General features: G+C 38.2%; 1 protein-coding gene across 2 annotated transcripts in view; it reads right to left on the reverse strand.

Annotated features, from left to right (window-relative positions):
- Positions 1–16,610, reverse strand: part of LOC150088764 (uncharacterized) — a 47,123-nt gene extending 30,513 nt beyond the window's left edge. The window contains exons 1-2 of one of the 2 annotated variants that reach the window (XM_090369632.1): positions 16,226–16,610; positions 10,680–10,760 (exon numbers count right to left, since the gene is read on the reverse strand). In XM_090369632.1, the coding sequence (XP_090225758.1) occupies positions 10,680–10,760; positions 16,226–16,241 (97 nt within the window). In that variant the 5' untranslated portion in view covers positions 16,242–16,610. Of the gene's footprint in view, positions 1–4,064; positions 4,602–10,679; positions 10,761–16,225 lie in introns of those variants that run through there. The other variant, XM_090369633.1, reaches the window with a different exon arrangement.
- Positions 16,611–22,111: the final 5,501 nt, after the last annotated feature.

Genomic DNA, 22,111 nt, shown 5'->3' on the forward strand with positions numbered 1-22,111 from the left:
CCAAGTTAGTCGGTTCAGTAGAAATGCATAGGTTTTTTTCCACTCCTGGAGATAATTCAAAGTGATATTCTGTAGTTCGTGGTGAGAATTCAAAGTGATGTTCTGTAGCCGATGCGCTTTTCATCCGTGAAAAGATTTTCATGTGTAACGTATAAAATTCTGTCAATAGAATAAACACATTCCACAGATAAAGAACTGAGGCTTCATTGCCTTAATGTCTTCAGCGACTACTTTAAAATCCCAAACCACAATACAAGTTCTGGTCCTCCCGAGTAGCACAGTGTATATAAGTTCCATCCTCCCCACTGGGTAAGCTCTCGTGGGTAGCAAACACAGTTGGTATAATCACCGTCTCCTCCACCGATGGAAAGACCTGAGTTTGAATCAAGTCAGTGTTGCGAGGAATTTTTATGGGTCTTTTTCGCATCATGGCTGAGTTAATGGTCTCAGGTGGAGGGGTAGGGGCGTTTTTTGACCGAAAACTCGGTTTCGTAAGCAGGCAAATCGACCACAGAACACACGCAACTTTCAGACAGTGGCTAATGTCCTAAAACCCTACACTAGCAACTGCATTTCTGACTTAGGATTATGTGCATGTTTATTTTATTAGTTCATCAGGATGTTGGAAGGAATATCTGTAAATTGCTTGTTTGATTTAACCCTATATAGTTGTAATTTAAAATAAAATTAAAATAAAATTAAAATGTATTCAGTAAACACGAGAATACCGAATAGCATTGTACCATGTACAATCTACTATGGGCGAACATCTATGCACTGAATTGTAGGTTCAGATCCACCTGTTGGGAAGTGGTGAAGTGAGGCACGAATTGTAAGGGCAATTTTGAAATTTTACGCTTATACCACTCATTATTGACGGGACTCGAACTCAGGTCTTTTCCACCCGGTGTGGGGAGGATGGCGATCCTACCAACTGTGCTATCTACGAAGGCTTGTCGCTCCAAAAACCAAAGTTTAAAAAGAAAGTGGATTCAACAGAAATCCGGACTAATTGCTGCAGCTTCTAATTTGTATCCTGCCCTCACTCCTTATATAAGCAGAGGTCTATTTGTGAGGGGGAGTTATTTTCAAGAAGAAAGAACGCAGATGACGATCTGCAAAGTCCATTCAAAATATGTCTTCCAACCATGATTTTACCATAGAAAATGTTCAAGGTTGCAGCTTGGTTCAAGGCAAAGCGTATTGTAATCTCGACTCAAGAAAAATAAAGCTATTTCGGGACACTTTATTCTGAGTTCTGCTATAGTTTCGTAGACGTCTGAAAAAAATTGTCATTATCCCATTTGATCAAATATGCTTATGGTAAAATTTTTCTGTTGTCCTGCCATCTGGCTTGTAACATCTTTAGTTTGTATGCATTAAGATGTAAACGCTTATGTAACTCCTTGTATAATGTTGACTGTAGCATCTATTAGTACTTTACAAGGACTCATTCTTGTGAAGTATGGATGAACACCTGCCGTACAAACTCGAGATGTTTTTTCGAGACACGGTTGGTCGTCACCTTTCTTGTGAAGGACTCTGCCTATCTCTTTAAACAGGTTATACCAACACGAAATAAAGGCATGAGTTTCTTTTCTAATTGGTAGTTCGCAATGATGTCACGGAGGCCTCTCAGACCCTTTCTGGGGGAGTTGGAACCGCGAGTAGTCAGTACGGGAGGGTGGGAGTACTTCTGACCTACCGTTATCATTCTCCACTGTACACTCTTGTAACGACGCCATTTTTACTAACTGTTACCTTGCATCTCAAGAGCGCCACCTACTGACGATCTTTGACTAAACCCTCGAGGGGTATCACAGTTGGTATAATCTCAACGTCCTCTCCACATCGGAGAGAAAAGACTAGAGTTCGAATCCCGTCAATGAGGCAAGGAATTTTTATGGATCTTCTTCACAGCGTGGTTAGTTGGTCTCAGGCGAGAGTAGCATGGTTTTTCTCCTTAAAATTCGGATTTTTCGACCAGCAAACAGAGTACACAACACACGCAATTTACAAACATAATATAAATGGCGCAATATGGCGTAGAGTCTCCAATGAGTCTAAAACCTTACTGCAACAACAAAATGAAAATAATATTTAAAAATAATTTAAGGATTTAAAATAATTACTATAGTTTAGAGGTATTAAAAATTTAAGACATTAAATATGGATTTCATATTACACGCAACATGCATTTTTCTTTTATTTTTGCCCCAATTACTTTTAGGAAGCGATATTGTCTATAGGACAATATCGCCTGGACAGTCCCCTATGAGAGTCTATTTATAACTAGGGTAAGCTAATGTCAATGACTCTAGAACAGAATAGTTTCTCCTACCCATAAGATGGAAGATGCCATGAAATACAATAAATATATCGGACGTCTGTTTGCAGAATGAATCTCACTAAAGCTATTAATGTCTCTATACATAATCCAACCCAGTTACACATATTAATGAGACTTGTAATACTTCGTGCTGCTAGCAACAGATCCAAGCGTCTGTGAGTGCAATAAGAAAACTAAAGAACTTTTCACACCTAAAAGATGGGCAACTTCCCCTTTGACCCTCATGGATTGACCATGGATCCTGCAAATGATATCCTTGTGGGTAGCATAGTTGGTAGGATCGCCGTCCTCCCACAGAAGGTGGAAAAGACCTTAGTTCTTCGAGTCCCGTAGATGAGATAAATGTTATAGGCTTTTTCACAATGGCCGAGTTATAAATAATAATAATAATAATAATAATAATAAAAGCATTTTCTTTCACAAATACAAATCTACAAGAAACTCAAATACTGTAATTGTTTTCTAGACTAATTTTAATTATATTTGTTAAACGTTTGGTTCTTTACAGAACCGGGAACTGAAAACAAAAATTTCCAGTTTTGTAATTTTTCAAAGGAGACGACATTTATTTTGTAAACATCGCCAAGATGATATACTACTATAATTATATAGCAAGCGAACGATATTATCAGCACCATCTCTTGACGAAATATTGAATTAACTATCAGAAAACAAAACTTTGCTCATACATAAGACCACTGTTTTGTTTTGTTTTTTTAATAATAGTTTCTAATTCCCTTTATTCACCTTTAACTATAATAATTAAAATATAATAAAACTAGAAACTACACTTATTTAAAAATTATAAGCTTTTAAAACTTTTTATTCAAAAGTACAGTATCGCTGAATCCTACATAGATATAATGCACATCATTCGATAACGTCCTGCTACATTATCTGGAATCTGGCCCTAGATAATGGCTCCAGGGCCAAATTAAATAACCCACCATATAACACTCTCCTTTACACTATTAGTTCTGCAATCATGTTATCGAACAATACTGAAATAAATAAACAAAAACACGCAGGGTGTACATGTGTCTGTTATTGGCCAATTAGGAATTCATCTAATTTGTTAGACTGCATAAATTATGCTAATGAGGAATTATGTTGCATAAATTATTCTAATAGGCAAAATTAGCATAATATATTATGCGCAATAATGTTAATTATTTTTATAAAAAGTTAAAGCCAATCTAAATGCACAATGCAACGTAGTACACGAGTGAAATTAGTTATGTATACACAAGTGTGCACAAGTTGTGTACACAACGTGCGCATAAGTTATGTACACAATGTAGTAATTAGCTTGGTCTTATTCGGCACTTTTTTCCTTTAAAATAAAATCTGGTGGTGTACAATTCAAAGTGATATTCTATAGTTCGATACGCTTCCGAATTATAGTGAAATAAATAATTAACCTCAAATCAATAAAAGTTTAAGCGCCCAACCAAATATAAAGCACTTTTCCATCCAAAATAAGTTGGTGATGTCAGGTGGGTGGGACTTAACTCTGATGCAAATTCGAGAAGTCTTATTTTTAAAAGATTCCGTGTGTTTCAAATAAGCTTAAAAAAAATTAGTGGCACACAAATGGCGTTTCCTTCGCACATTAATACCCAAGTGTAACTTATGCGCGTGCAGCTAAAAGTCACTCACTCATTTTCTCCTTTCCCCACCACATTCTCTCTCTCACAAACAGGCCGCCACCTACCTGTGGCACTGGAACAGCTCCTTCGTGGTATGCGTCCTGGTGGCGAGTTAACCGAGGGTCCGGGAGGCCCAGGCTGGAGTCTACCAATCATTCGCTACCACTTCGTACCTCGTGCTGAGCGAGATTATCAGTTCCGGCTTCTTGGAGGGTAGAACATATTCGACTGGACTACTGCCGCGTAAGGCGCACGCCAGGCGACGACCCTGCGAGACCGCCTGCCACTGAAGCACGCCAGAACACCCCTCACTAACGTCCTTCTTACGGGTAGGGAGGATACGGGTTGAGGGGGGGGGAAGAGCTTGAGACGCCGTTGCAGAGCACTACACGTGCATTACCCAGAGCTCCGCTGACGGAGCGACATGGATCGTAGACCGGGGGAAACTGCGTCGTGATTATCCACGGAAAAACACCCTCTGGAAGGCTGCGCCGGTGGCGACATCTGGTGAACACAGTGTCCGATGTTTTCTCTTAATACTTCCGCCTTCACAGTCGACGGTAGTTTGCCGCAACACCCCTTTCTCAACCAGCTCCTCCGTCGTCTTTCTCCACTGCGTTTCCATGGGCAATTCCTTGAACTTGATGCTTTCTTTTCACCTGGATTCTTCGGTCCATGAAGTGCGACCCCCCTAACGGCAGAAAAGAGAACTATGTCACTGTACGTCTCGGCTTACCGAGCAAGAACGAAGTGATGGCGAGAGGGAAGGAGGAATTAAGGATGGGTGGGGAGGGGGGTTTTGCAGGCGAGCGTGCAGAGTGAAGCACGAAGTGTTTACATACCCACGAGTACAGGCGATAGCTGCTTCCGGAACTAGCCAAGTTTGGAATGTTCTCGCTGTAAATAAGAATCTGCAACGAACCAACGGTCTGTTCAGTAAAGAGAAAATGGGGTCAGACTGCAGGTGCGGTGAAGACCCTAATATAAAAACCACTAACACCCATCTTTTCAAGGTCCAGTGGCCAAGTTTCGCGGTCACCAACTTCGAAATCGTCTCGTGGTTGAAATCCGGGTCACTTTCATGGTAACGAACGAGCAGCACGAAAAGGACGCCATCTTGGTCTACATTTGGACACACGTCACAGTGGTATCGTACCCCTCCCTCATTGTTCCCACACTAACGCAAAACAGAGGTCCTCAACCTTTTTAACAGGTCCTTTACACTTGAAGGAGGGAGGAAACGAAGTTGAAGACGTTGCATCAGAAGATTTCAACCTGTTCAATAAGCGTTTTTAATATTTAGTAAAAGTTAAGGACAGGAGAGGCTGAAGAAGACAAAATACCATAGAAGGTTAACCGTTCGTTCTGCTATATTTTGGATTGAGAATCCCAGCAACTCTCTGCATACCATATGTGTTATTACATCTGAAATTTCGCTAATTTCACGCAGCTGCTTTTCTTTCCCGACTTGGGGGAGGGTGAAACCTGTCTACGTAGAACCACACCCTCTCAGCACTGCCAGAGAATTTTATTTCTTCTCTTGGAATCTTCAAGTACTGACGCAATTCAAAGCCGACAAAGCACTAGAAGCAGCTGGGACGAAATACGATATCACCAATCTGCAATCTGGCATAACAGATGCACCATTTAAGAGCTCATATTGCAAACAAGTGTTCCCAATTTCGGAAAAGTTTACCTCATTCCCTAGGGACGTCTCATAGCTAGCAGTGATAATTTACATCAGAGTTCTTACTTCTGAATTAAGCATGAGTAGTCATCCACTTGAGCCTAACTCAACAGGCTTCTGTAGTAAGATAGAATGAGATTGTTTTTTTTTTTTAAAAAAAGTGTGCGAATTTTTTAAGGAAACAGTGCCACTATCATGGGGGTGACATTGCACTTGTTGAGCAAGTAGAATGCCTCTTTAAATGAGGTGGTTATATTTATGGAGTACACGTAGCGAGTTGGCTAATTCGCGTGGTATTTTTAGGGCTCTAAGTCATCATTCTCATGTAAACGCCCTAATATCCCAACTCGCAAACAGGAAAAAAAGATGAAAATTGACGCGAGGAAATGTTTAGCGAAATTGCTTTTTGGACACGGTGTGAAGAATGCGGACAGGAAGCAGTGAGCTTTGATTTCTTGTTTCCGGTTAAAAATCTAAGCTTCTAATTATAATCTGGTTTATCACGAAACAAAGGTATTAAATTTGCTTTTCATTTGGAATAGAGTTTTAGGTCACGGTCCACCTATTGTAATCTGTTTACGTAAAACTTCTCCACGCCCCCTTGCCTTAGACGCTGAAAGGTAAATTTGCTGTTCACGCACCCATCCAGGATAGACTGGAGGTTCGTGCGTTAATTTGTACGAGTATAAGGCAATTTTCCGGTTTTTCATCCCTGAAATACATGCAATTACAAGGTTTGAGAATTAAGTTCCTCGACTGAGTAGGTTTAAAGAAAATCAGATATTAGAATGAAAAAGGAAATGTTTTCAATATAATTGCCTCAAACAGTTATACAATACTGAAATGGCTTGTACAGCAGTTGGAAATATTTTTAAATGCATTTCAATTGACTGCCACCAGTTACTTTGTTATATTTCCTTTTATTGTCCTCTACACCTTGAAATCGTTATCCTTTCAGCCTGGATTTGATTTGAGGGAACGAGAAGTAGCGCGGGGGTTGGTAATGCAGAGAAAAGAAAGGGTAGTTTAGCTCCACAATCCCAGGCTTTGCCAAAACCTCCGATAATCAGAGCAGAATTCGGCCCAGTTTCCATTTTCTTGAAACTTAGCCGTAATCAGTGAATTCTTTTAACCAAACCATCCGAAACTTGTGCATACTACCCCTTATTTACTGTCTTACCCTGTGAAACAAATTCATTATAAACGAATTTCCCTTTGCTGTTAAAATAAAGTGATCAATATCACTTCGGTTTTTGAAAACGAAATTTCTCTTCTAGATCTCTTCTTGACCATCCAGAGACCTTGCAAACTAGTGAAAAACACGAAAGCAAGATAGATCACAATTACCACTCATTTGTTTTATTAATTCGTTGGTTTAATCCTCAATTTTCTCCAACGTGAAACAAATGATTTGGTTGATTCAGTGTTTTTTCAATGTCCGCAAAGCCAACATGCTCTCCATATGTTGTTGCTGTAGGCAACAGTCTCTGTCAGGTGCTTAAGTCAACTCGCATTTCCCCCCCCCCCATCTGCCTCACACACACAACCCTTTCAATGCAAGCAAAAGTAATTGGGTTTGTTCGTGATGAAGACCGCAGGAATCCAGATAGGCCGGAACTCCCGCAAGAGGTGGAATGGGGAAGGGGCAGGAAACATGCACAAACATTACAGATCTGTCTGTGCCCTTCCTGCTGAGATCGTTCCTTAAATCCATTTTCTCAAGTCCATCGGAAAAAAGAACCAGTAGCATCATTACAAAGCATTAGCAGTGGCACTTAACTTCTGCCGTGTTTGAAGACTCAGTCCTCCCTTGCATCTTCTCCCGCCCAGGCCATGACCCATACCCGACAAGTTTGACAGTTGCTTCTAGGCACGAATTAACAAGCTTTTTCCTGGTGAACACCCCGCCCCTCAGTGGCCCCCGTAAGTCACTTTGTAATACTTGGTTCGGCCAGATAGTCCAAGTGGATGCGATATTTGCTTCTACGTTTTCTTTCTTTCTTTTTTTTTTTTAACGTATAGGAAGAGAGTAAGGAATTTGTTTCCTGAGGGTTTACATCTTTGATTTATTTACCAAAGGTCCTTACTTTAAATGGGCAACAATAAATCTAATGGGACTCCCTTAGGCTTTAAGGATCAGCTGTTTCATTAAAGGTCGAATTGGCAGATTGGCAGCTTTTGTATCTGATTTGAAAAAACAGTTGCCGATGGAAGGGCGGGGAGGGTGAGTTAGGGAACCCCGATTGACAACCAGTTCATAATCTACCGTAAAATTAAAGGGATGGTAATATCTTTATTGGAAGGGCTTTAATGAGTTATTCTCACACTTGTAAAGAAGACAATACCCTGGCGATAATAGTATGCAAGATAGAGAGAATGCATTAATAACAAGGAGCTGAGATCCAGCCATCATCATGAGCCTCGGGAAATTCTCGTGTCCCCTACAGCACGCCTTTCTCAATGAAAGAGTCGAAGCTGCTCTGAACGGCTGCGATTCTTCTTTTATTTATAATTAAAAATGCATTCGCGTTTTGGCATTTGTTCTCTAAACTTTTGAGCGCTCAGTGTATTCATTTGAGCCAATAAATAAATCGGAAAAGTCCGTGAAGCATTTTTTTGCGTTGGTTATTACTGCGCCTGATCTCTTTGTTAATAAGATCAAATAACACACATCCCGATTGTGCATACTTTCTAGAAAAGTTGTATTTTACGAGGGTTGTTCATAAAGTAGTGGAAACATGATTGTTAAGAGCACTCCCCATCTTGTAAGTTTCAGTTCCAGTTTTGGAGATTAATTTGAGGAAATAGAACAATCAAATGCTTTCAAATAAAACTCTTTATAAAAAGTGTGCAGGACTATCTTGTCCTTTCATGAATTTTTGCATCAAGCAAGATTTAAACCGGAATTGTCTGAACGCGTACTGTAAGACAAACTTTGCCTTTGCACCGAGTTTCCCTGGTATTGCACTACTTTGAAAAAGATGACCTTTTCCTCGAGTTGCCCTTGACCATTTGTTTAAAAGTTTGAAACTCCTCTATGACAGAATGTTTTGAAACTAATTAGTCCTCATCAAGTGGCCACTAGTGATAATACTCAGTCAAAAGTTGTAAACATACGAATTCTCGTATGGTGCATGAAGTCTGAGCTTCAAAGTAATAAAAAGACAAAACTCATAATTTTTCTGAGATAATTCTCGCACAGTTATATTGTATTCGGCTCCTAAAACTCTAGCGCATGCGTTGCAATCATTATTAGGATTCAAACCCAAAACATTGCAAGTGCCACAGTTAATATATTGCCAAAAGGTCTAATTTTACAATTAATGTATGCTGACAGTTTGATCAGGGAAATATATTAATTTAATTTAATTAATTAATTCCACTCGAAGATCGATTTCACAACAGCCAAAATACCAGAATTCAAAGTCCACCTAGTGGTTAAAAGCTGAATTAATCTAAATAGTGCGCAAAGTATTCGCTTTAAACTGAAACAAACTGCCACTAGAATAGTTGTTTCTGTTATCGTTGTACATTATACACTACCCTGCCAAAATATTAGAGAATCGCATATCGTGATATGCTAGCTCCTTGGATTGGTTGGTTGGTTGGTTTTAATAGTGTTTAGGAAAGTAAGGCTACGAGGTATCAGTATAATGTATCTGTAAATCTCGTAAATTATACAGCCGGTTTGTCCGTTTTTCTGGATGAAAAGCCCGAGCTTCCAGGGGAAAAAAAAAACAATCAGTATCTAATGGGGGTTGTATAGTTGTTTGACTCGCAGAAACTCGGGTTTCTTTTCCCACAGAACTGACAGACACTGGATACCGACATCTCGTGACCTTATTGCTGCGGACCAAAAGTTTGGGTTTGCTCTTGTCTGTGTATCCATCAAGCTATAGGGGGTAAACTATGATCGAGAAGAAGACAGAAACAGTAGAAAGAAACAATAACTAGTTTGTAATATTTTATTATATTACAAACTGGTTATTGTTTTATTATTATAGAAAGCTTGAAATAGAGCCAAAATACCAGAATTCAAAGTCCGCCTAGTGGTTAAAAATTGAATTAATCGAAATAGTGTGTCAAGTATTCACTTTCAACTGAAACAAACTGCTACTAGAATAGTTGTTTCTATTAGATTTATCGCTGTACGTTATACACTACCCTGCAAAAATATTAGGGAATCACATATGGCGATATGCTAGCTCCATGGATTGGTTGGTTGATTTTAATAGTGCTGAGGAAACTACGTAAATCTCGTAAATTATATGGTCGGTTTGTCTGTTATGTTGGATAAAAAGCCAGAGCTTCCAGGATTTAAAAAAAAAAATAAAATAAAAATAAAACAAGCAAGTCAATATCTAATGGGGGTTGTATAGGTTTTTTTTTTTTTTTGACTCTCAGAAACTCAGGTTTTTTCTCCCGCAGAACTGACATAACCACATCAAGCACATGCAATTGACAGACTCAGGATACCGACGTCTCGTAGCCTTAGTTACCTTATGTGGACCAAAAGTTGGTTTTGCTCCACAAGGGGTCATCAGAAGAAACTACTTTAATAGGATACATACATTATAAATGCATTTAGAACCAGGATTTCTCGTTCTAAGTTATTATAATTGTGCAATTGAGGATCGATTGATATAAAATCACGTGATAAAAACCGATTGCATTAGCTAATAGGTGACAATAGATATTAGCACGTCTATCTGCACGAACATTCCTCTACTCGAGCAATTCTTTTATCAGAGAACATAATTAGTGGTAATTAGTTTCCTCGAGACGATCATGTGTTTGTAATCACTGCCAAGTCGCCTGCCAGTGTTGAATATGCCCCCGGGGCAAGCTACTTTTATCAAAAAAAAAAAAAAAAAAAAGGTTGGTTGGAAGCAAAGAAGAAAACAAAAAGCCATTGTTAAGTTGCTAGGCCTAAAGGTATTGGGGGTTTGATAGGACATCTGGTGGAGAAATAGATGAAATACAGAACGCTTACCTCGTGTCGTCAGGTCGACAGGTTTGTGTTGTTCCTGGATGAGGTCTGGGGGCAGTGCGGGGAGACAGTCGTCCGTCCTTTCTGAAAAAAAAAAAAAAATTAAATTATTATAAATAAATAAAGGAGCTAACAGAACAGATAATGTCGGTCATTTACATCTGGCAAGACAATGGTATCTTTGCACATGGCGGGTTATAAATAGCTGTTTACGTGCACTTATCTAACCCATTTTGCACTTGCATTGCTGATATCCTCGAGCTATTTTCTAATTGGTGCTGTTATATGTGGTAAAAGTCAGGGTAGACTCGGTCGATGTAATTAATTATTAATGTAAGTGATCGTTTGCTTCATTAGATATGGTTGACCAGGTATGAATTAAAACACTTAACTTCCTCTCTCTCTTCATTTATTTAAGAAAATCTTCATTATATTTTCACAAATACAGGTTTCTTTTGGATTCTTAAGGCGCGTGCTATATCGTCTAGTTTCTTTTGGATTCTTAATGCGCATGCGATATCGTGTGGTTTATTTTTGATTCTTAATACGCATGCGATATAGTGTGAAGTTCAATTTTTTTAATAAAAAATATCATTATTATCTTTATATTTTAAAGATTTATTAAAAAGATGTTTGTAATATTTAAGTTAATTTTTAAAATCATAAAAAAATTTAAAATTTTGAAAGTATTAATCAGAAAATGCAAATATATTTAAACACCTTTTTATTTTATAAAAATATGAAGCCCAGAAACAATAATTGGAAGACGTAAATAGTTATGTTTATTCTGCTGCGCATGTGCTCCTTTGTTTCTAAACAGCAAAAGTAAATCGTGTATTTTGCAGCGAGTTGCCCTAGTATTGCACTTTTGAAAAAAAAAATGACCTTTGCCTGGAGTTGCTCTTGTTCACAAGTTGAACTGTAAAATCTGGCCCATTTTACAAAAATTGAGAATCTTTTTTGCGGCCAGCACAATTTAAATTGCATACATGATGCAATAGTTTTAATTCTAGCAGCAGAAGAAACTTGCATTTGCAACGGGTTGTCCTGATATTGCACTACTTTCAAACAGATGGCTTCTACACAAGATAAACAGCCCACTTCAGTCCTAACTGGTTCCTCATCAGATAGAGGGTGGTTTCTAGCAGCAATGTGCAGACAAAGCAATGGTAAAGAAGTTCGATGTGAGCTCATGCCGTATAAGAAATCAGTTTTCGAAGTTGTAATACAGCTAAAACTGATGAAAAGAGAGAAATAATAAATAAATTTTTCTGTTTATAATCCGGGACGACCACACGGTCAGAGGAATTCACAAGATAAAAAGAATACAAGAAAGAGCACCGTGTTTAGTAGTCACGGGCTTGAACTCCAGTCACTCAAGGCCCCTTGTGTTGACCACTCGGCTACGGAATGAGTTCGGCTGTTTATGCTCAATATCTATTGAAATATCATGAGTTTTGTAATAGTTATCTTTCTATATATTAAAATCATTTTCCTCCTAGTAATATTTATTCAGCCAATGAGAGAAGAGGGATGTGGGTTACGTGGTCATACGTAACAAATACTAAAATACGTAACAGAAGCTTGTTTTACTGTGGTAAAACAAGCTGTTTTAGTGTGGTCATGCTAGATAAACCTCGTGCACGCGCTTTATTTATCTAGCATGACCACGCGGTACCATTCTTGATTCCATATGTAACGTATTTATGTATTCATAACTGAGGAAGAGACACACACAGTGTCGAAAGCTTCTGTATTTTATTTTATCAAAAGAAGCGAGTAGGGGTGGAGAATCCCCCTAGTTTGCCATTCAAAAGAAAATTTTGCAATAAATCGATGCCCTCTACTAGCACAAAAATCGAACTAAAGTTCTCCACTATGTGGAAGAAGCTGGGTTCGATTCCTGTTGTAACGGGAACAGCTTTTATGGGCGTTTCGCATACTGGCATCCTCTGACAGTGTAGTAGTTTCACTAATTTTCAATGGTCTAGGTTAAAATCTTGTTGTACAGTCCTAATAAGAATCCAGGAGGAACTCTCAATCGAGGAGCTCCAGAAAGCAGATCAAAGGGCACGCACCTCTACAAATTGCCTTCTCTGTGTTCCTACATGTTTCGTAAAAACCAATAATGGCTGAGGCAGCTGGACTCAACCTGAAGCAAACCGAACGTAACTCACAATAGTACAGTCACGTGACCTTAGTTGCCTTGATGTTCACAGCACACCGAATATACGTGCTTGACACAAACCTAGTCTTCCCACTATCAATGTATATTTATTATGTTTAAAGTTAAGAAAAAGTGTCTTGATAAATTTTGTAATTTTGTATTTTTAATTTAATTACTTAAAAGTGTTTAATAATTTTAAAACATAAAAGTTGATTTAAATAAAAATTAATTAAAGTTTTTATAGAGAAAAAAAAAGTATTTTTAGTTTAAAAACATTTTCATTATATTGAAATGTTTGCAAAAGACTAATTTCCATTTCCGGCCAGAAATATCTTAACCCTAACTTTCTCTCACAATGTAGGTCTTTAGGTCATCTCTTTGCCTCTTTACTCGTAGTTTGGTTCTTTACGAAGGTCAGAAGTATTTCGTTATCTGCTGCAACTTTCGGTGAAGGCAGAAAAGTCGCTTTGCACGTATGCTAAAAAAAAAAAAAAAAAAAAATTCTAGCCTACTCCTAAATGTATCTTAGCACTTTTGTAGCTTTTAGTGTTGCAGAATTTGGGACAATATCATACCTCTAAGAGAAAGAAAGAAAGAAAAACGAAGTACCAATTCGCTGAGCCGTCTACTGCCATGATTATTTAACAGACGATCCAGTGCATATCCGGTTGAGCAGTTCTTGGAAAAATCTCAGAAATGCAGTAACTGGCACTGTGCGTGCCTACCTTAAGTCCATCACTGCTTTAAGTGGAAGGAGAATGTTACACCTTCCCCACCTCTCTTCGCTTAAAAGAAGAAGATAAAAAAAAAAAAAAAAAGCCCTTCAAAACTTCAAAAGAAGACTGATTTAATAAAATTATTTAATATTTACTTAATAATTCAATATTTGACTTTCGAATATTCTTTTATCTTAGCTAGAATAAAGATATTAATTAAAAAAAACACAATTTTATTAGTAAACATGAGCAAGCGCGTGAAATTGACATTATTTGGATTTATTGAAGTCAAATCACGTGAATATTGGTCACGTGTAACGTCTGCCTATGAAAGTAAACCCGCGTGAAATTGATTATTTTATTTCTAGGAATATTCAAAACACGTGACTTTATATTGTTTTACGTCTGCTTTAATAAACATGCAAAAGATGTAATCGCCTTCATATCTTTTGCATCTTTTCAAGCAAAACAGGAATGCCTCTTTAATGAAAATATTGAAATATATCTAAATAAATAAATAAATGTCTAAATAAAAAAATAAAAATATATATAAATAAATAAATAAATGTCTAAATAAATAAATAAAAAATATATAAATAAATAAATAAATAAATGTCTAAATAAATAAATAAAATTATATATAAATAAATTGATTATTTTAATTCGTGGAATTCAAAATATGTGACTTTCTTTATATATTTTTGTACGTCTGCTTTAATAAACATGCAAAAGATGTAATCGCCTTTATATCTTTTGCATCATTTCAAGCAAAACAGGAATGCCTTTTTAATGGAAATATTCAAATATATCTAAATAAATAAATAAATAGATAAATAAATGAATAAATTGATTATTTTAATTCGTGGAATTCAAAACACTTGACTTTCCATATATTGTTTTTACGTCTGCTTTAATAAACATGCAAAAGATGTAATCGCCTTCATATCTTTTGCATATTTTCAAGCAAAACAGGAATGCTTTTTTAAATGGAAATATTGAAATATATCTAAATAAATAAATAAATATCTAAATAAATGAATAAATTGATTATTTTAATTCGTGTAATTCAAAACACGTGACTTTCTATATATTATTTTTATGTCTGCTTTAATAAACAGATGACTTTGCATCTTTTCAAACAAAACAGGAATGCTTTTTTAATGGAAATATTCAGATAAATAAAATATCTAATATAAATATAAATATCTAAATAAAACTCCGACAAAGTACTTAGAAATTAAAATGAAAACTTTACACGTGTTAGTTCCTGTTTTTTATTTATGGCAGTCACGATATAGGAGAATATGTCAACAAATGAATGAGGTGAAATTAACTTCAGATGGAATTAAATCTTTTTCTTTCTTTTTTTTTTTTTTTCTGGCATTGTTCGCTAGTGGCCCTCATTAAGTTACTGGTGGGACAAATCGTTAAATTAGCTGCACTTGAAGCTTGAATTAATATCAAAAAAACCAAACGAAACTGTTACAAGGCCAATGATTACGACCTTAGTAAAAACTCAACTTTGAATCGTGCTCTGCTGCCGAATAATTTATAAAAGCACAGAATGTCTTAATCCTACAAATCAAGTGTGCTCTAAGGCATGTTTGTAAATCGAATAATATCACAAAGACACTGTTATCACTAAACACAAACAATTTCGTACAATATTCCCATCGGGAAGAATCCAAGACCAAAGCCACTCAGAAATCACTTTCTTTTGTAGATTTTCCTCCTTCCTTCATCCCCTCCTACGTAATCACCAAAATAAAACAAAAGAAAAAAATAAATTTTTTTGTTTTCTTTTCTATTGTGAAACCAACTGTCCGTGTGGCCTCTTGATGGCATCACATTGACCTCCGCGGTTTCATCTGTTTACGGCTGTACGCACCATTACCCATTGTTCAGCCACTGCCATTGTGGACATTGTTATCAAAGTCAGTTATCAGGCAATTTAGTGGAGAGTTCTCGTATTCGAAATACCTGTCTGAATCGGATGTGATAAAAGCTACCGGCTTTACTGGCGTAAGTGATTATCCGAGGAAAGTAATGATTGTGCAGTTTCTAGTACGATGATCACAATGATAGGCCTAATCTTCTTGTAACTGCTGGTAAAATAATGTTAACAGGTGTTAAACAAAGCTGCTCCTTCTCCTTACTGTATATTTAGACAGATTAATCTTTCCCGGAATATAAACAAGTACCAATCTGTTTTCTTTAAAGTCTTCTGCGCTGTTTAATAAATAATCATTTTTCTTTTTATTATCAAACTTCTCAAAGATAATGTTAACAATTTAGAATAACGGAACATTGTTGTCAGCAACAATTATCTTCTAGTATTGTTGTCATTCTGTGGCAATAATAGTGGGATGGCGCTACTATCGTTAGTTACATAAACATCAGACGATATTTTATAAATGTTTATGCAGAGAAATAGATTTCTTTTGGCCAAACGATTGAAATAGACAACACGAGCATTAATGATTTTAAATTGCGGGTAGCTAAGCCTTAAAAAGGCGCCATTATTTGAGATTAGAACTGCACTGGAGTATTTATTAGAAATCAGAGCATTATTTAAAGATAAATCACAATTTCGGCTAAAGTACAGTGAGTACAAGTACAGAGAAAATTCACGTCTGCCAGAGAAAGCGTTTAAAGTGAAATTTTACCTTTCAGGGTGGTCATCTGAAGTTGGGGTTTCCAAGACGCACGTTTCCGGTAGACTTTGCACAACTAAGTAATCCACCAACTGTCTGGGGTGCTCCACTTTGAGCCACTACCTCGCGAGAAATACAGGTGGCCAGCGAACTAGCTAAAGGAACTGAAAAGTTCAGCACCCGACTGTTCGCTCAGCAGTTGCTTTCCGAGCGGTGATTGGCGAAATCGACCCTCCCGTTTCGCGTCACCGCACTTCATAAATTATTCATCTCCTCTCTGAGGTTCCCCCCTCCTCCTCCCCGAAGGCTTTTTCCGGCTACACACACACACACACACAGCCAGACTGAGCGAGCAGCGGTCGCTGTGGAAGCGGTCCCGGAGAACTAGCTGGGTGCCTCGGTGCACACCTGAGACAACAAGCGGAGAAGTTCGCCAAAAGCATGCGACCTTGCGGCGGTCGCTACGAAACTACCCCAGAGGCCCAGGTAGCCGATTTCATGACCATGTATGACAATGTAAGGCGAGGATTCCCGGCCTTCCCTCCCCTCTTCTCCCTTAGCCAATCCTCCCCTTCTCTGCTGACGTCGGTTTCGTGGTATTGTTGAGGTACCTGCGCGTGCTTGCAACACGCGAGGGTTGACACCGACACAGCTTGCGGTGTTGAATGTTGCCCTTTCTGTTTATTTGGTTTATGTCCTACCCAAAATACACGACTGGTAAGACACCGAGTCCGATTTTGTATCTGTTGGTCAACGCAAACGATATAAAAGAGTCCATTGTTGAAATTAATCAGATACAAGACGTTCGTCTGCTTCTACTAACAGTATATTTCATTGTTGTTGAATAGCAGAAGCCGCGCACGCATTTCAGAAGCAAATTGTTGCCATTGCGCTTTTCAATAATAGCCTCTGCGACATTCTAAATGGTTGCTTAGCAACTGAGACAATGATGATAATTTTACATAACAAGTAAACATGGTTAATTTCAGTAGTTCAAGCGACTAGTTGATTTTTACCGGGTATTTCATACAAAAAAAGTCTTTTGTAATCTGTTTACGTTCGATAGTGTTGAGGAAAATCGATAGAACAGCAATCAGCCGAATATATCATTGTTAAATCTCGTCACTGTTCGTGTTATTAACAGGTTCTTTTGGTGATTTCGTCACACTAAGTGAGTCTGGAGGAAATCCAGTTGGTTTCTGTTAGAAAATAAAATACGTCAGCCATTGCGTCACGCAAACAACGAAAAGGGTAGGGTTGGGTTTCCCTATAAACAAATCATGTAGAAAAATGTGTCTTTGAAAGTGTTTATCGTGTTACTTAATCAGTGAGGTATATAGTAGTGCAATACCGAGGCAACTCGTTGCAAGTGTACTGCATTATGGGCTAATAAACCAAGAAGTAGTCTGTTTCGTTCAGGGAAACAAAGTTGTAAATCTGAAGCACTGCCTGTCGTCGTAGGCGGCCAGAAAAATTAATTAATTAGTTATATTTGGTTAATTATAAAATTGAAAGTTTAGACGAATAGGAAAGCAGCCACTCTAATAGTAGTTATTAATAGTGGATTGAATGGAAATTTAAATTGTGTTTTATTAGTGATGATTTCCTTATGCGTATACGTATGTATTTATCTATCCTTTTTGTATAGATGTTTTATGAGTCATCCTCAATAGCTCATGAGATATATGGGGTTCAATCCAGTGTATTATTTTTGAAGAGAATAATCCTCAGCTCTTGAATCTTCTGATCATTGTGAGAATTATTGGAGCAACCAGTTTGCGTTGTGGACCTCAGTGCCTTCAGGGGCGATTGTTGCCTCGAAAATAGACAACAGTTGTCAGAGGACAATGCTAATGCAACAGGTGGGATAATAAGTAGGAAAGATAATGAAGGAATAGACAATACACAGATGAATAATAAAATATAATACATACTCACTGGACAAAAAATTAGAAATGTTTTGCAATTGGTGTCAGCAGATTGGACTGGAACAGTAGAAAAAGATCATTTGATCCAACGAGTCTCGATTTATACTTTTCGACACAAATGGTGGAGTGATGTGTGGTGTTAACGTCATGAAGTTATGCATCCAGACTGTCTCGTGTCCACCAATCAAGCGGAGGTGGTATCATGGTATTGGATATGTTCTGTTGGTACGGACTGGGTCTGTTCATAACAATAGAAGGTCATACTACCTCCAATGAATATCTTTCTATCTTGTTGAACCAACTTCTTCCTGCAATGCTTCATTTATACCTGAATTGCAATGGATTCTTTCAACAAGACAATGCAACTGTCCATGGTGCGAGAATTGCATCTGAATGGTTCGAGAACATTCCCAACACTCTGGCCAACCAATTCTCCATATCTGAATCCAATTGAGAATGTCTGGAATGCGTTGGAAATGGTAGTTCGGCTTCGGAGTTCTCCATCGGCCACGACACAGTATCTAACAAATATCCTGATGGAAGGATGGTGAAATCTGGACCTAGACTTCCTCTGATACTTAGCTGAATCTCTGCCACGATGTATACGGACTGCAATTCGAACAAAAGGTGACCCTACTAGATAGTGAATAAAGATTTCTAATTTTTTGGCCAGTGAGTATTAATAAAAATCATAATTTATGACCACCTCAAGAGTAGCAACTGTTAGGGATGGTCAATCTTCTGTCTTCCATTGGATCATATATCTGATGGACAATTTCAATTTTGATGATATCACATAATAAACATTATAATAATCCCAAAAGGGCCCAAAATGGGGGGCACGAAGTTAATATGTATCTGCTTTATTTATGCACGATGGAGTTCATGAAAAGTTTATTGAACATCGTGGAGCATGCGTAGTTGTCCCTGCTTTTAACTATGGTTGAATCTGTTAATGTTTTTAAAATATATTTTTATTGCTGATGATTTTGTACCAATATTAGAGAATGCAATCACGTTGCCTACTTAACAAAAAATAAGAAAATAAAATATGGCGCACTTTCCTTAAAATGTTTACAAGGAAAAATTAAGAATTGTCGTCAACCTTTCACAAGTGATGTGTTTCTCAGAGGTAGTTCGTACATGCGTTTTTCTTTCCTCGTGCAACGCCCTCTGATTACAATTTTCATCTCGTCTTTCCTGGCTGAAGCATCTTATGCAACGCTAGTCACTATTCTTGGTGTTCTTTTTAAGTTTTCTTAAACAGCAATTCTGTTTCTCGCAAAAGAATGAAAAAAAAATATATTAAATTTCCAACTTTACAAGCATTTGGATTCAAATGAAACTTCCAAAAGGACTTGGTACTATCTTAAATGACAACATCGAACGTGGATGGTCTGATGAATCAAGGCTGTGCGATAATTGGGACGATAATTGGATGGAAAGGATTTGTCACCGTTTTTAGGAACTGGCTGGACTTGAAAAAATTTCCAAGCAGAAAGAAAAACACCGGTGGAATAAGAAAGTGTAAAAAGGTGATAACAGAAGAGGAGTAAGTTCAGGAGCACAGATTTTGGAAATAAGTGAGAAATACCATCAGGACCTGGTGGTTTTTTGGCATCATGATCGTTCAAAATCCTTCTCACATCCTTTTTGACAGAAAGCCACAGAAGGAATTGAATGGAGTGTACTGGGAATGGTAGGAGGTGGTTTACCAAGATCATCAATACACGAAGTTGAAAGGAAAATAGGATGCTAGCAGGTCAACTTTATCCTTGGCTGAAGTGACAACAGAACCATTTGGTTTGGACAGAGGTGGGAGCAGAGATGGGCAAAAGTTGCAGCCACTAACTTTGGCAAGAGACCAGAATGCTCGACTATCATTTGGACAAGAAACAAGTTTTCTGTTCTTAGCCTGTTCAAAATCCAGTTTGGACTAATTAACAACTGTTTTACAATTGTTGCGAGTTCTGGTGTAGGCAGAAATTGAGCTGAAGATTTGGATGCAAGCCAACTGCGATATGCAACATTTTTATATTGAAGAGCCTTAGCACATTTATTGGAAAACAAAAGTTTAGATAAAGGACGAGATTTTAAGGTGGAATGTGGAATAAAGGGTTTCATTTAAATCGAATTGTGCGTCAGAATAGAAGATCCAGTGTGCAGCAAAATGTCCGAAAAATTCAATTTAGGAAAAAAACAAACCGCTTTCAGTGGAACTATGCGGTAGGAGTTGAAGAATCTGGGTTTTGATAGTCTTTGTGGCTGTACGAAAGTGACTTCTTTCTATAAAATATTCAAAGATTCCATTGGACTCTGGAGCAGTGTAAAAAAACAGTACACCCAAACTGTCTCGTGTCCACCATTCAAGCTGGAGGTGGAATGGTCTGTTGGTACGGGCTGGCTCCGCTTGTACTGTTAGAAGGGCGTACTACATTTAAAGTGTCGATTCGGACCAACTTCACCCTTCAATGCTTCATTTTAATCCGGATTGCGATCGATTCTTTCAATAAGACGATACCACTATCCACCGTGCGAAAATTCTAACTGAATGGTTCGAGGAACATTCCCAAGATTTCCAACATCTACACTGGCCGCCTAATTCTCCAGATGTAAACTGAATTGAAAATGTCTGGAATGCTGGAAAGGGCAGTTCAACTTCTCTACCGATCACAATACAGTTGACAAATATCCTGAGGGAAGAATAGTCAAATCTGGAGCTAGACTCCTTCAAACACATACTGGAATCCAAGCCACGATGTAGACGGACCGTAATTCGGGCAAAAGGTGAACTTACTAGATATTGAATAAAAGTTTCTAATTTTTTGGATAGTGAATCTACAAAGAGTAACAATAAACCTATAATAAAATAAAGTCTTCTCTCTTCGCATTGTAATCATCTTAAAATGTGAGCCCGGCCATTTTGAATCCCTAGTTTTCTAAGAACTCCTCTGTCAGTCCGATATGGAGGGAGGAGAGTTGAACGTTCTATAAAAAGCAGTCGACTCGAAGGGTATTTGGTAGCAAACGAGCGGTTTGCCTTTCATGTCGGTTGATGCGGTCTACAAGGTTGGATACGAGCTGCGAGCCAAAGTCGTTTCTCTAATAAAAGTAGTCGTAAAACCCTTCCCAGAACACACCTGTACCTGGAACAGCGAGATTTTACAGCTTGTTAAGTCGGATATTTATACTTTGCACAGATGCAATTTTATGTTTCAACACCACGCAGTCTTCGAACCTCACACCGAGGGAGGGAGGTGTTCTGACTAACCACAAGGTGGGATGGGGGAGGATGGCAACCTGTATCGAGCCCGAACTAATTCTGAGAGTCCCACTTATCAAGAAGACGCTTAATAGATCTTAAGATGTTGCCGATAGTGAGATCCTAACATCCAGCACAGCGACCACCCGTCGGAAAAATCGGCCGTTTCCATGGCAACCGTCCCGGAAATTGCGCACGAGCGGGAGTTTTTAAGGGCCATAAAAGAGGCGGCCTTACTGATACCCGGATCGTTGCTACAGAGTCGGACACTTTTTTTATTTTTTTTTCTCTCCCTCAACGACCCCTGATAGACGTGTCACTACAGGGGGCGTTGGAATATGTACGGAATCCGTATACACACTAACCACCGTTGACGTTTGCTAAGACGGAACGAGGCTCAGTCACGAGAAATGCTAATGAGGTGAAAGGTCAAGGGCGAGCACTTATAGAATTCCTTTGTTGGACAGAGGGTTAGTTATGAGGTCACCTGAATTGCGCCGTTCCCCCTCCTTCTACCTTTTCGCCAGGGACGCATCGGTGGAAGCGCCCTCTATGGATACCGTTATGTAATCGGGTTAGTTGAAATGTTCGAATATTATGTAGAACATTGGGCCAGTGGGTCAGTTATCACACTGAGTAGGTGGGGAAGGAATGCTATATAAGGATGTACTTAAGGGACTTTGTGGAACGCGTAGTTTATGCTAGTTC

Source organism: Mastigoproctus giganteus, chromosome 3 (assembly GCF_048544385.1).
Source record: "Mastigoproctus giganteus isolate SK-2022 chromosome 3, ASM4854438v1, whole genome shotgun sequence".
NCBI lineage: Eukaryota > Metazoa > Arthropoda > Arachnida > Uropygi > Thelyphonidae > Mastigoproctus > Mastigoproctus giganteus.